The sequence below is a fragment of the Pelophylax lessonae genome (assembly GCF_965119305.1).
Source record: "Pelophylax lessonae genome assembly, chromosome: 13".
In the NCBI taxonomy this organism is placed as follows: domain Eukaryota; kingdom Metazoa; phylum Chordata; class Amphibia; order Anura; family Ranidae; genus Pelophylax; species Pelophylax lessonae.
The window spans coordinates 8153123-8168555 of record NC_138780.1 but is presented as its reverse complement, the minus strand read 5'-3'; the positions used below and the strand labels follow the sequence as shown (position 1 = coordinate 8168555).

General features: G+C 44.3%; 1 protein-coding gene across 1 annotated transcript in view; it reads left to right on the top strand.

Moving 5' to 3' along the window:
• The window catches only part of LOC309543151 (Fc receptor-like protein 5), a 144168-nt gene that overhangs the window by 47921 nt on the left and 80814 nt on the right, over positions 1–15433 (top strand). The window contains exon 6 of the mRNA XM_082242536.1: positions 4074–4355. Coding sequence (XP_082098662.1) covers positions 4074–4355 — 282 coding nt within the window. The remainder of the gene's footprint in view (positions 1–4073; positions 4356–15433) is intronic.

Genomic DNA, 15433 nt, shown 5'->3' with positions numbered 1-15433 from the left:
CCTTAATCGTGAACAAGCACTTTCCACACGTGAATAAAGTGAACGATCACCCAAGTGTGAGTGCAAACTTCTTACCAGAAGTATGAAGAGGGTATACATGAACCAATGTTGATGTATGGATGCGCCCGGTGAAAGGTGTCCAATGGCGGCTCCCTGCACTCTGGGCTTTGGAGGGGGCGGGAGCAGCCCGGGTCAGCCTCTTAGCAGGTGCCGGTCAAGGCATGTGGACAGATCCTGACTTCAGTGCCGCAATCTTTCCCCCAGCCTGGACCGGCTCTGTGACATCAGCAGACAGCGGACTTCAGCCAGTTGTCTACTGAAAATGGGTCACAGGAGTGCAGAACGAACAGCACTCCTGTGATCCCCAGGAGGAGTACAACCAAATGAGCCTAGGCTGTACTTCTCCCTTAAAGGCAGGAAGTTTTTTTTTTTATCTTAATCCAAATCTGGTGCAGCTGTTTTTAGAAACCAATCAGCTTCCAGGTTGTCAAAGCCTAATTGGACAAACTGAAGTTAGATGCTTATTGGCTGTCATGTACCAGTTTCTGAGTGCTCCAGTTTAGTAAATCTTCTCCTATGAGTTTTTCGGCTCCCATTCACACCTGAGCATTTTGTAGCTTGAAGCTCGAAGCTACAAAACGCTGGAAGAGAATAAATCAATGATTCTCTGTGGAGCCGGTTCACATCTCCACTCCAAGTCGCCTGAAGCCAAATGCCTGAAGCTCAAAAAAGTTCTGGAGCTTTTTTTGTAGCTTGAATCGGGCAGATTTGGGCATCTTTGGCAAGTTTTTATGCCATAGAAACGCATGATTTGCACGTTTTTATGTGCTTTTGCGCGCTTTATCACGCGACTTGGCACATTTTTCTGACCCAGGAAGTGGATGAATAACAAAGCAAGATGGTCTTTTGATCTATTGGCTAATAAAAAACGCCCAAGAGCAAAAACGCTGCATAAAACGCATCAAAGTCACTCATAAAACCCCTCCAAAATCGATCATAAAACCGCGCAAAGACTCTACACTCAGGTGTGAATGCAGCCTTATAGAAGGTTTCCCAGGCATAAGGACTTATAATTCACTCTGACCTCTTGGTTTCAGCTCTTCTGGCTGAATAGCTCAGAGGTCCTCAGCTTTCTATGCCTCCCGCTTACTATGCCATTATGCTCCTTTATATTGCCATAAGGGGCGGAGCACATTACTGCTTCTCCTAATTCTGCCCTGTGTTCATTCTCTTTTATTGATAAGTTAATGAAGGGGGGGAGGTATCGCGCTTCAGGGAAGAAGCCACGTGACCGGAAGTGGCGTAACACGTAGGGCGGTATACCGGAAGTGACGTTGGAAGCGGAGGAACAGTCCGCAGGATTGCTGTACTCAAATTTATGCTCTTAAATCCCCGTTTCTATGTGAGTGCATTATATTTTAGCTTTCAATAAATGTTTTTACGAAAATACTGCACTATATAAGCACTTTTTTCAAGACAGCGCGAGACTCATACTATTACCTCTTTTATTGATAGCTTCAATTCTTTAAAAAGTGAGGTAAAAAGAGCAAATGAAAGGAAGGAATAAGATGCAAATAGACCCCCTTTCTCACTAATAGACATATGCATTTTGTTTCGTTATGATTTGTTTTTCGGAACAAAATTTCATTTTTAGAGATTCAGATGTATATAAACTCTGACACAGGACTCTGGATATCTTGGGGTACAGTCAGAGCAGCAAAAAAGTTGAACTGCCTTCCTTTGTATTAACAAATTAGGTCTTCCTCCATGAGTACAATATAATGGGCATGTTTTTACTCCTAATCTCGAAAACTTGAACTGACGAACACACACACATAGGTTGGCCTGGATGGACTACTGTCTTTTTCCAGCCCTCTCTACTACATAACTTTGAAACCTCAAAGCACTGCTAAACTGGCAGAACCACTGCATAGCAGGAAAAACAAGTGTGCCATAAGCAGGCTTTAGGGAACACATCTGTACAATAAAATAAATAGAAAATTCAGCAGGGACAGTGGGAACCCCTCATAATGGACATAACAGGTGTGCATATCCAGGTGCTCAGCACAGGCATGGTGGGATCCATTATAATGGACATAACAGGTATGAATCTGCAGGAGCTCAGCACAGGCATAGTGGGAACATCTCATAATGGACATAACAGGTGTGCATACCCAAGAGCTCAGCACAGGGATGGTGGGAAAACCTAATTATGGGCATAACAGGTGTGCATATCCAGGTGCTCAGCACAGGCATGGTAGGATCCATTATAATGGACATAACAGGTATGAATCTGCAGGAGCTCAGCACAGGCTTGGTGGGATCCCACATAATGGGCATAACAGGTGTGCAAACCCAGAGCTCAGCACAGGCATGGTGGGATCCATTATAATGGACATAACAGGTGTGCATACCCAGGAGCTCAGCATAGACATAGTGGGAACCGCTCATAATGGGCATAACAGGTGTGCATAGCCAGGAGCTCAACACAGGCATGGTGGAAACTCCTCATAATGGGTGTAGCACTGCCCCCCTGAGGGCTGCTTGTTTTTCACACTTCTGGATTCCCCTGGGTTACCCGTAGAAACTGCATGCAGAATCTTGACACTTTACTTCTTGACTCAGTCAATGAACAGTCTAGGGGTTGTTGTTCTTGTTGTTTTATTTGATATGGGGTTGGGAGAAGGGATGAGTGGGATACTCCCAACAATTGAACTATTCACAATGCTGAGGACTTTTATCTGAGAATGTGGCCAGGGCGCAGCTTCATCCTGCCAATAGATGATTCTGAAGTAATGTTCCTTAAGTACTTATCTTCAGGGCACTCGCTTATTACCCCCTTTCTATCCACCAGCTGACACCCGTCCTCTGACTACTCTACTCCAGAGTGGCCCCCTTCCTGGTCAGGCCCTTAGGCACAATTCTCTGTACTCACAATACTGCTTTCCAGGTTCTCCATTGCCTCAACTCCTTCAGTCAGCTCTCCTGGACCTCTGGGTTCAGCTCCACACTTCTGGCTCACCAGGCCGACTGCCTGTGACCATACTCCAATCACTGCAGAAGAGGAGGCAGCGGCCACCCTTCTTCCAGGACTCTGCTCACCAACCAAAGACCAACTGTGCCCCTGGCTTTTTATAATACTCCCCACAATGCACTGAGACAGCAGTCTGTGCCAATCCCTGGGGCTGCATAAAAGCCTATGTCATTGGCCAGGTTTCCTCCACCATCCAATGTGCCTCCCCATTGGATCAGTGGGGACCCTCCATCATATGAATCGCAAACTGAGCACATTGAGCAGACCTAACTCACAGATCCTGCTCCCTGTTAAGCAGAGAGAATATAGATTGTCCTGCTGCTCCTCTGATAGGCAGATGGAGCAAAAAACTATTCTCGCTCTCTAGCACCTACCTAGGAGGGTGTTACACTGGCATAACAGGTGTGCATACTCAGGACAGGCGCTCAGCACGAGCATGGTTTGAACCCCTCATAATGGATATAACAGGTGTGCAGACCGGAGAAATAAATAAGTTCTGAGGTCTCACCAATATGGACCCTAAGAGTCAGATTTAACCCTCCAGCATCCACCAACACTTAAAAAACAGGAAAACTGAACCTTATAGTTGGTGGATTGATATTCCTCCACTCTCTGGAGTTGAATTCTATCTTGGTGAAGCTTAGCTTCTTCAGACACTCCCTTGTTGAACATTGTGAGTAATCGGCTGACATTCTTACTTTGCAGTATTGATGTTTTGAACTGAATTCCCACCAGAATCTCTCTCTCCATTGAGCTTTCTTATCTTCTACTTGCTTATGTGGGTTCTTCCCTGGTACTCCAGTTTCCTTCCATTAGCCATACACATAACTGGGTTCTGGCTAAATCTATTGACTTGGTAACCATACAGAATCTCCTTTCAGGGACTAATGTCAGAGATTCAGTTTACTTCTATTTATTTGATGATGTAAGGGCAGGTAGGAAATTAATTAGCTTATAAAAACTTAGAAATGTATCAAGTGAATAGAAACACGACTCCAGAAAGTTGTCATTGTCATGGTTTTATGGTTTTTTCTTCTAGAGCTCTTCTCCCGTCCGGAAATAAAAATAGCTGATTATTGGGTAATAGAAGGAGATGAGATGACGGTGAGATGTGACACCAGACTGGATCCGCTCCGAAGCCGCATAACGTTGTACTTTGCCTTCTACAGAGATGGACGGACTGTGCGGGGATACGATGTATCTGATACATACAGAGTGCCGTCAGCTCAGCTGGAGGATTCTGAGAAATTTACCTGTGAAGTGAGGACGGTGTCTGACACTGTGAAGAAGATGAGTGATAGGATCCATATTAGAATATACAGTAAGTGTTTTTAAAAACTGATTCAGTCTTCATCTTGCTTTTTAAAAAAAGGTGACCCCTACAAAAAACCATCATATTTTAGGTTTGGCACACCTGAGGCCACAGACACACCTACTTACAAAGACCCTTCATAAGTGGCCTCCTTCTTTTGTTTTATATAATGGACAACAGAGGACCCGGGACCCACCATTCATTGGTTGATCAGAGGTGGGAAGAACTCTTGTAGAAATGTAAGTGTTGGGTGGACAGGATCCTTTAATCTCTTGTTGACCAGCCGCCGCCACACTTTTACTGCGGCAGGTTGGCTCTATTACGCGAAACAACATACCTGTACGTCCTTTCGTGTGTAGCACCCTACAGGTAGGTGCTAGGTAAATGTATAGTGGGCCTTGTTTGCCTAACAGCAGGGCTGGGGTTTATTTAGTTAGGGTGTCAGGGCTTCCAGATGTGCCTGCTGAAGGGGAAATATCCCCACTGGCTCCTGTGAGAGGCTTCTCATAGGGCAGTGTGGGAAGCCCAATCAGGGAACACATCCAAGCTTGTAACTACCCCAGGAGGCAGATTAGACTGCAAAGGATTCTGGGAGTGGGTATAAGTTTGGGGGAAGTGCGTGACAGGGTGTCTTTGGCGGGAGCAGAGTCCCAGGAGGGAGGGTACGGCTGTCTCTCCTTCTGTCTGAGGAAAGCAGATGTCTCGGGGTGTCACCTGAGAATACAGAGAGTGCTGAGCTGAGGGGATCCGGTGTGCCGAGAGCCTGCAGAGCGCGAGAGGGGTCCAGTCCCAGGAAAGCCTACACAGGTCGTGAGTACTGCGGATTGCCCCTGGGGGTCTGCCAGAGACAGAGGGGACCACTCCGGAAGAGGTTCTGGGATCCAGTGCCAGCTAGCTGAAAGGGGGTGCCTAGGTTGGGGACCCTGAAGTTACAGAGGGGGGTACATAGTCAGTGAACCCCGAAGAATTTAAGGTTAAAGGGGGCACCTGCAGTTGGACCCTGGATTGTACAGAGTGTGTCAGTTAACAGTTGCAGCTTTACAGAAATCTACAATGTACTACCTCAAGCCAGTGCCAGGCGGGAGGGGAGTATTCAGTGACTTTGCAGTACAGCAGTGTCAGTAATTCTAAAATTTACAGTCCTGGGTCTTCTGGACTTATTGTCGAGGATTCAGCACTTCTATCAAGCTACAGTGTGTTCTCAGTGTTAGTGAGCGTCGGCTGGCGTCGGCTGGCGTCAAGGAAGCACCAATGGGCATTTTTCCAGGATTAAGTCCCAAGTGTAATTAGTTAAGCCTAAAGGAGTATCCCACTCATTCCCTTCTCCCGTCCCCCTTTTCTACAATAAAAACCACAAAACAAAGATGGCGGAGTTGTCAATGTCTCAGTGTTCACACCCAAGGTCGCAGCTCACATGGGCTGGAGAGGTAACCGGTAACAATGGCAGACCCACATCAGGCCACAGGCCTGGAAAACCTGCTACACGTGTAATAGGCAGTGAGGGCACATGTGCTCCGATTGGCCAGAGGGTTAGCCAATCAGCGGGTCCAGTGAACACGATGTCCGCTGGCCTCCCGCAAACGCTCCCCATAGAGGCGGAACGTGGGTCTGCTGATGTAAACAAGGCAGACCGCCGTTCTGTCTTAGATGAACACAAGGATCTTGTGTTCCTGCTATTTAGGACATGGATCTCTGTGCTCATCTAGTAGTTCCATCCCCCACACAGTTAGAAAGCACTCCTGGGTACACACTTAACCCTTTGATCGCCCCTGGTGTTAACCCCTTCCCTGACAGTGTCATTAGTACAGCGACAGTGCATATTTGTAGCACTGATCACTGTATTGGTGTCCTGGGCCCCCCCCAAAAGTGTCAGTTAGGTGTCTGATCTGTCCGCCGCGATGTGGCAGTCTCGCTAAAAGTCGCTTTACTAGTAAAGAAAAATAAAATAAATAAAAATGACATAAATCTTTCCCCTGGTTTGCAGACACGATAACTTTTGTGCAAACCAATCAAAATACACTTATTGGACATTTTTTTACCAAAAATATGTAGCAGAATACAAATTGGCCTAAATTGATGAAAATTTTTTTATTTATTTATTTATTTATTTATTTTATTGGATGTATTTTATAGCAGAAAGTAAAAAATTGTTTTTTTCAGAATTGTCGCTTTTTTTGTTTATAGCGCGAAAAATAAAAAACGCACGCGTGATCAAATACCCCCAAAAGAAAGCTCTATTTGTGGGGAAAAAAGGACATCAATTTTATTTGGGTACAGTGTTGCACAACCGCGCAATTGTCAGTTAAAATAACTCAGTGCCTAATCGCAAAAAATGGCCCGTCATTAAGGGGGTAAAACCTTCCGGTCCCAAAAGTGGAACTTCCACTCATTTGCTCCCCCCCCCCCTCCGGTGCCACATTTGGCACCTTTCAGGGGAGAACGGGTATCTGTTTTTTACAGGTACCCTTCCTCCCTTCTCCTCCCTCGTAAGTGCCTTCCCCCTTCTCCTTCCCCGCTGCGCTTTTCGTGCACGTGCAGAAGGGAACTGACTGTGAATCCAAAAGGCTTCATTACCGGTTTCCCTTAGAAAGAATGGCGGCAGAAGCACCTGGCAGCCGATCTAAAAATCGGCTGGGATGCTGACATCACGGGCTCCCTGGACAGGTAAGTGTCTATATATTAAAAGTCAGAATCTCCAGTCCTTCAATAAACTGTTCTAGGACCAGAGGACAATGAAGAACTCCAACCCAAGCCTGTATGTCAAGACTAAAAAAAATGTGACCGAGTAACCACTATCTCTCATGGCTTTCAAATACCTTGATGGTCAACTGGTGGATGTCTATGAGATTGGAAGTTCATTTATGCTGAGCCAGGGCTATAGCTATGAATTATGTGGCCCATAATGCATAATTAGCGAAATAATTAAGGGCCCCCATCTCTTTATTCTGTGTCTCAAATACAGTTCCTCTAGTGATACAAAGACCAACGGCTTTCAGAGCAAAAGACATTCCAATATCACATAGTCTGCTCTGGCTTTAGTTACCCTCTTGTCATGAGCAGACCACAGAACCTCAGCAAATGTCATTAATACTCAGCTAAAATAATTGATAATGGTTCTGCGCTAGGATGTATGCAAGAAGGCTGCAGTCCGCCTCACATATCTCAACACATGGGATATGGAATTAAATACATTTAGGAAAGCTGTATAGATGGCGCTGCCTAAAACATGTGTACAGGCATACCCCACTTTTAGGTACACAATGGGACCAGAGCATGTATGTAAAATGAAAATGTACTTAAAGTGAAGCAATACCTTTTTTCATTTCTCAATGCATGTAAATACACTAGCTCTATAGGAAATCTTGGTCAGCTTGACATGGCACTGCTCCAAAACCATAAGTGACAGGGACACCAAACACGTTAAGGGGACCAAGGACTATGACATGGTAGATTACCTAGGCAAGCTGGCCGGCCACAAAATAGGATATGTTGTAGCCCTGTGTCTTCTCTTGGTGATCCCTAAGTTTGGTGTCCCTATCACTTATGGTTTTGGAGCAGTCCCATGTCAAGCTGACCAAGATTTCCCATAGATGCCAATGTTAGACAGGGAGCAGTGCCATGTCAAGCTGACCAAGATTTCCCTTAAATGCCAATATTAGATGGGGAGCAGTGCCATGTCAAGCTGACCAAGATTTCCCATAGATGCCAATGTTAGATGGGGAGCAGTGCTATGTCAAGCTGACCAAGATTTCTCATAGACACCAATGTTAAAGAGGGGCAGCAGAGCCATGTCAAGCTGACCAAGATTTCCCATAAATACCAATGTTAGACAGGGAGCAGTGCCATGTCAAGCTTACCAAGATTTCCCATAGACACCAATGTTAAAGACGGGCAGCAGTGCCATGTCAAGCTGACCAAGATTTCCCATAGATGCCAATGTTAGACAGGGAGCAGTGCCATGCCAAGCCGACCAAGACTTCCCTTAAATGCCAAAGTTAGATGGGGAGCAGCGCCATGTCAAGCTGACCAAGATTTCCCATAGACGCCAATGTTAAAAACCGGAAGTAGTGCCATGCCAAGTTGACCAAGCTGTGTCCGCAAGTGTACGTAAAGTGAGTGTACGTAAAACGGGGGGTGCCTGTATAATCTTCATAAAAAATAAATAATAAAAAAGGCCAATAGAAACGAAGGGTGCTATTCCCAAAAAGCAATTCATACATTAAATCATAAGTGATATATTACATACTGTACATAATACAATAGTGATCAAATATAAAAAAGAAATAAAAATATAAAAAACTCCAACAATCTATGTCATAGAAGTCCAATAATGCAAAAAAAAAGTGCTTGCAGTACAAAAACGTGCAAAAAAATGCAATAAACAAACAATCACATTAATGTCATAATCCAAAAATGTGTAAGTCATTGTAGGATAATAAAGTGATAAGTGCCAAAAAAAGTGCAATGACAGTCTATGATGGTGAAATACAAAGGTGAATCCACTCGTGCTCCCCCCCCCCCCCCCTCAGGTCTGCACTGCACTCACCAAAAGATTAAACCCCTACAGGGGTCACAGACACCAACAGGTATCTAAAAATGTATCAAAGAGTTTCCAAGGGGCGGATGCGAAGAAAATAACCCAGATCCAATGGTGGGAGACGCCAATCCACCCTATGGTAAATAGGCCATCGCATACGCAATGTGAAAGGTCAAAGAAACAGGTAGGAGGGGCTGGCGGGTAACTGGAAAATGGTATATCTCCTTCTCCACCTCAATATGTCAGGTCACTGGGGGCTCCCCATCACAGGGTATATGGATAAAAAGAGGCATCTCATAGTGTAAATCCATATATTATAGGTTTATTAATAAAAGTAAATGTACTTACATGAGAACAATGGATAACAAGCAGTGAATGGAATTCTGTGTATATATACCACCATGTATATAACCCATTGATTTCTGTTTCCATTTCGTATGATTTCCTCTTGTTTTCACAACTAATATTATTGTCTTTATTTTTTTTTTATTTCTACAGGCAGAGCAGTCTTTGGGACAATCCTTGCTGTGGCCATAGTTGGGGGCCTTGTGGTCATTGTCCTATCTGCTGTCCTTATCTGGAGATGTAAACATAGAAAAGTCCCTTCTGCTTCAAATCAAGGATCACCCCAAGGGATGGCCACTACGGGTAACAATGTTGTTACATGTGTGCTGGGTTGTCCTAAAGTATATAAAAATACTTGTTGATCTTGCCATAAAATGGGTATCTAAACATCACTGTGAGGCCTGTTAGGCAACAAAGTTTGACCATGGTATAGCCCAGGCATCCTCAAACTACGGCCCTCCAGCTGTTGCGAAACTACTCATCCCATGAGGCATTGTAAAACTCTGACATTCACAGACATGACTAGGCATGATGGGAATTGTAGTTCCTGAACAACTGGAGTGCCATAGTTTGAAGACCCCCTGGTATAGCCAGTAATCAGCACTCAGTAACAGACCTGGTTTCCGCTATACAAATCTGGATGAGGACATTTGGGCAGGGGCTGTTAATCAGTTTTACCAGCACAGGACACATAAAGGACCCCAATACAACCCCAATTCCAAAAAAGTTTGGATGCTGTGCAAAATCAACATAAAAACAGAATGCGATGCTTTGCAAATATCATAAATCCAGATTTTATTCACAATAGAAGATAGAAAACATATCAAATGTTTAAACTTAGAAAATTATATATTTTTAGGAAAAAATAAGGTAATTTTGAAATTGAAGTTTTATAAAAAGTGTGGGACGGGGCAACATGGGTGTTCGCAGAACTTTTTTCAGGGGGGGCATCATGTTAAGGTTGCCCATGCTCCACCCCTTTTCGACAATGTCATGAAGGTGAGCTGTGACTCACGAGTATTTCTTTTTAAAGGGGAAGTGGCAGAATTTATTTTTAAAGTGTTTGTTAACCTAAACAAAAATATCGATGCTGTTCCATTAAAGCATGTTATACAGCACAGTGCTTGCGCTGTGTAATTTGGCCCCTTCTATCACCTAAAATACCTGGTTGATCCTGCCTGGCTATGTTCTCCCCTCTGTAAACTGACCACGGTATATCATGGCTACTGAGCCCTGACACCATGGTCAGTCTCCGTGTTTCCGTCATCCGCAGCCCTCCTGTCCTCCTCTGTCCTCTCTCCCCTCTCCCTCCTTGCCTGTCTGTTCCAGTGTCAGTGCCCACATCCTACTCTCCATGTGCTGTAGTTTCATTTAAAGTTTCATATCCTGTCTACAGTCTGTTTAATAATCCTGTGTGCCCCTGTGTCTGTGTTTTATAAAAATAAGCTGTTCTTTACCAGTTTTTAGAACGCCGATCGCCGCTCACGTGACCTGTCGCCTCTCTCCTCCTCTGGGCCTCTCCTCCTCCCTCCTCCTCCCCTCCTGACTGATGTCAGCAGGGAATATTCAGCCCCACTCACTGCAGGCAGCTGTTAGACAGGGAGAGGAAAGCCCACGGGTCACGTGAGAGGCGATCGGCGCTCTGAAAACTGGTAAAGAGTTGTTTATTTTATCCTCAGGAGGGATGTGTTGGAGCTGGAGAGAGTCCAGAGAAGGGCAACTAAACTGATTAGGGGGTTGGAGGACCTTAACTATGAAGAGCGGCTGCAATCGCCCGATTTATTTTCCCTGGAGAAGAGACGTCTTAGAGGGGACATGATAGCAATTTATAAATATCTTAATGGGGATCTCAGCTTAGAAAAAAAGCTGTTCATTCGAAGGAATTGCATGAGGACTCGGGGGCATACAATGCGATTAGAGGAGAAGCGTTTTAACCTCAGGCAACGAGGAGGGTTCTTTACTGTTAGGGCTACAAGATTGTGGAATTCTCTACCACAAGAGGTGGTTTCTGCGGGAAGTATGGTGACTTTCAGAAGACTCTTAGACGTACATCTCAAGGATCAGAACATTAAGGGCTATGTTAGATGATTACAGCCACACACACCTACACAGGTTGAACTGGATGGACTATTGTCTTTATTCAACCTCACCTACTATGTAACTATAACTATGTAACTATGTAACTATATACACAGACACAGGGGCACGGGCACACAGGATTATTAAAGGAGAAATTGAGATTCAAGAAATCCCCCTTGCGGATGCCCATGCAGGGCAACACATAACTGGCAAAGTACGTGGAACTAACAGGAAAGAGCTGGAGAAAAGTTTACAACTAATTAGGGTAATTGGCAAAATGTCAGTAAAACTATTAGGTATGAAAAGAGCAACTTAGAGAGTCAGAGTGTCTCAGAAGTAAAGATGAGGAGAGGTTCACTAATCTGTGAAAAGCTGCATCTAAAAATTTTTAAACAATTTTGGAATAATGTTCCTCAATGTAAAATAGCAAAGACTTTAAATCTATCATCATCTACAGTGCATAATATCATCAAAAGATCCTGAGAATCTGATGATATCTCTGGGACAAGGTTGGAACATATTATTGGATGGCAGTAAACTTCAGGCGGCACTGCATTAAAAACAGGCATGATTCTGTGATTAACATAACTGCGTGGGCTCAGGAATACTTCTAAAAATTGCTGTCTGTGAACACAGTACACTGTAGCATCCAAAAATGCAGGATAAAGCTCCATCATGGAAAGGGGAAACCATATCTGACCATGATCCAGAAACACCACCATCTTCTCTGGGCTAAAGCTCATTTAACCACTTAAGCCCCGGAGGATTTGGCTGCTAAAGGACCAGGGTTTTTTTTGCGATTTTTTACTGCGTGACTTTAACGGACAATTGCGCGGTCGTGCGACGCTGTACCTAAACGAATTTGACGTCCTTTTTTTCCCACAAACAGAGCTTTCTTTTGGTGGTATTTGATCACCTGTGCGATTTTTTGATCACGCGCTATAAACAAAAAAAGAGCGTAAATTTTGCAAAAATAACAATATTTTTCACATTTTTTTATATGAAATTCCCCAAAAAAAAAAGTAAAAATCAAAATTTTTTAACATTTTTCGGCCAATTTGTTTTATGCTACCTATGTTTGGTAAAAAAAATCGCAAAAAGCGTATTTTGATTGGTTTGCGCAAAAGTTATCGCGTTTACTAACAAAGAGAAAGATTTTTGTCATTTTTGGTGTTTTTTTTTTTAACGCGTAATGGCGGCGATCTGCGATTTTTTTTTCGGTACTGCGACATTGCGGCGGACAGATCGGACCCTTGACTGACATTTTTGACACTTTTGGGGTTACCAGTGACATTACTGCAGTAATCAGTGCTATACATATGCACTGTTACTGCAAAAATGACACTGGCAGGGAAGGGGTTAACTTTATTGGGAAGGGAGGGGTTAAGTGTGTCCTAGGGGCGTGCTTTCTACTGTGTAGGGACATTCCTATTGGTGTAAAAGCAAAGATCAACCGTTCTACATAGTAGAACGGTCAGATCTTTACTTTTACACAGGGAGAACTGACAGGCAGCTTGTTTACACAAGCTGCTCTGTCTTTCTCCCTTCACAGGAGCGATCGCAGTGTGACTGGCGGACATCGAGTCCGCCGGTCACACGCACTGACTTGCCTGTGAACGAGCCGCGGCGGGCGCGCGCCTCGGCGGGCGCGCGCCCGCCCGCGATAGGCTCGCAAGTCAGTGACAGGCGAGTGACGTACCGATACGTCACTCTGCCTGGCCGGGGCTGACCGCCGCAGTATATAGTCGTGCGGCGGTCGGCAACCGGTTAAAATGGTCTGTTGCAAAGTGAAAAACTGTTCTGTGGTCAGAAGAATCACATTTTGACATTCTTTTTGGCAACCATTGGTGCCATGTCTACCAGATTAAAGAGGCTTGTTATCAGTGCTCAGTTCAAAAGCTGGCATCTCTGATGGTATGGGGGCATTGTGTATGGAATGGGAAGCTTGCACATGTGGAAAGGTGCCATCAATGCTGAAAGATATATCCAAGTTTTAGAGCAGCATATCCTCCCATCCAGACAATATCTTTTTCAGGGAAGGCCTTGCATGTTTCAGAAGGACAATGCTAAACCGCAAACTGCATCTATGACAACAGCATGGCTTTGTAGTAGAAGAGTGTAGATGCCTAAATGGTCTGCCTGCAGTCCAGATCTTTCACCAAATAAAAATATTTGTCGCGCCTTGCAATAAAAAATATGACAAAGAAGGACTGTTGAACAGTCCTATGTAAGGCAAGCATGGGACAACATTCCTCTCCCAAAACTCCAGCAACTGGTCTCCTCAGTTTTCAAACATTTACAGAGTGTTGTTAACCACTTGCCGACTGCCGCCCAACTATATACGGCGGCAGTCAGCCCCTCACAGGCAAAGTGACATATGGGTACGTCACTAGCCTGTGAGGCTCTAGGGAGCGAACGCGTGCCGCCGGAGGCGCGCTCCCGCTCACTCACGGACCCCCCCCGCGCGAGTGAGCGGCGGACCCGATGTCCGCCGCTCACTCGCGATCCTCCGGTACAGCGGGAGAAAGGCAGGCGGCTAGTGTAAACAAAGCCGCCTGTCATTCTCCCCTGTGTAACAGCACAGATCTCTGCTGTTACACACACAGCCACATCCAATCACAGTTAGAATCACGCCCCTAGGGACACACTTAACCCCTCCCTCTCAAAAAAAGGTAACCCCTTCACTGCCAGTGTCATTTTTACAGTAACAGTGCATATGTATAGCACTGATTACTGTAGTAATGTCACTGGTACCCCCAAAAGTGTCAAAAATGTCAGTCGGGGGTCCGATCTGTCCGCCGCAATGTCGCAGTCCCGCAAAAAAAATCGCAGATCGCCGCCATTACTCGTTAAAAAAAACAATAAAAATGACAAAAATCTTTCCCTTAGTTAGTAAACGCAATAACTTTTGCGCAAACCAATCAAAATACGCTTTTTGCGATTTTTTTACCAAACATATGGTAAAAAAAAAATTGGCCTAAAATGTTAAAAAATTTTGATTTTTACATTTTTTTTGGGGAATTTCATATAAAAAAAATTGAAAAATATTGTTATTTTTGCAAAATTGTCACTCTTTTTTTGTTTATAGCGCATGATCAAAAAATCGCACAGGTGATCAAATACCACCAAAAGAAAGCTCTGTTTGTGGGAAAAAGAGGACATCAATTTCATTTGGGTACAGTGTCGCACGACCGCACAATTGCAGAATCGCAAAATAGGCCCTGGTCAGGAAGGGGGCAAAATCTTCCGGGGCTTAAGTGGCTAAAAGAGGGGATGCTACACCGTAGAAAAATCGAGTAAATAGCAGCACTCAGAGAGTGTAAATTCCAAGTAGTCCCCCAGTGAGATAAAATAAATGCTGTAAGAGTAAAACACCAGTATGTCCACCACCAGGAGAACAAAAACATGCAGTCTCTTACCAGATGACCCAGGTTAGACAGCAATCAAGTAAATCTCAAGTCAATCACTTGGACATTTGGATTCAGTCAGGCAAGGCATAAATCAATCGCTTGGGCGTTAGGATCCAATTATATAATCCATACGGACAAATACTCCACGGTGTACATGTAAGGAAATAATAGAGCAATCATTGCGCAGATATCTATAAAAATTTTAATAAACCAACAGAAAGCCTGCACACAAGGTACTCACATTATTTCCAAAGCAACAGACGTAAAAATGACAAAGAAGTGGTGTAAGTTTGTTTCAATCCAAAAACATGGCCGACCTCCAGTAGCATGCAACGCCAGTGTCATGTGGTTAAGCTCCTCCCAACATGTTTCGTCATAATTGACATCATCAGGGGGCGTTGAAAACACGGCTCCGTCCAAACCTTTTTGAGACTTGTTGCTGCCACCAATTTCAAAACTACATTATGTTTTTCTAAAAATGGTCCATTTTCTCAGTTTAAACATTAGATATGTTTTCTATTATCTACTGTGAATAAAATATGGGCTTATGAGATTTGAAGATCATTGCATTCTATTTTTATTTATGCTGTACAGAGGGTCCTAACTTTTTTGCAATTGGGGTGGAGTTTTAGGGCATTTCCAAGGCAGCCACTGGCCCAAACAGCTGTGACTGCCCTGTCCTGCAGCTGCACGTACACAAAGGGTCAGGGATGTTT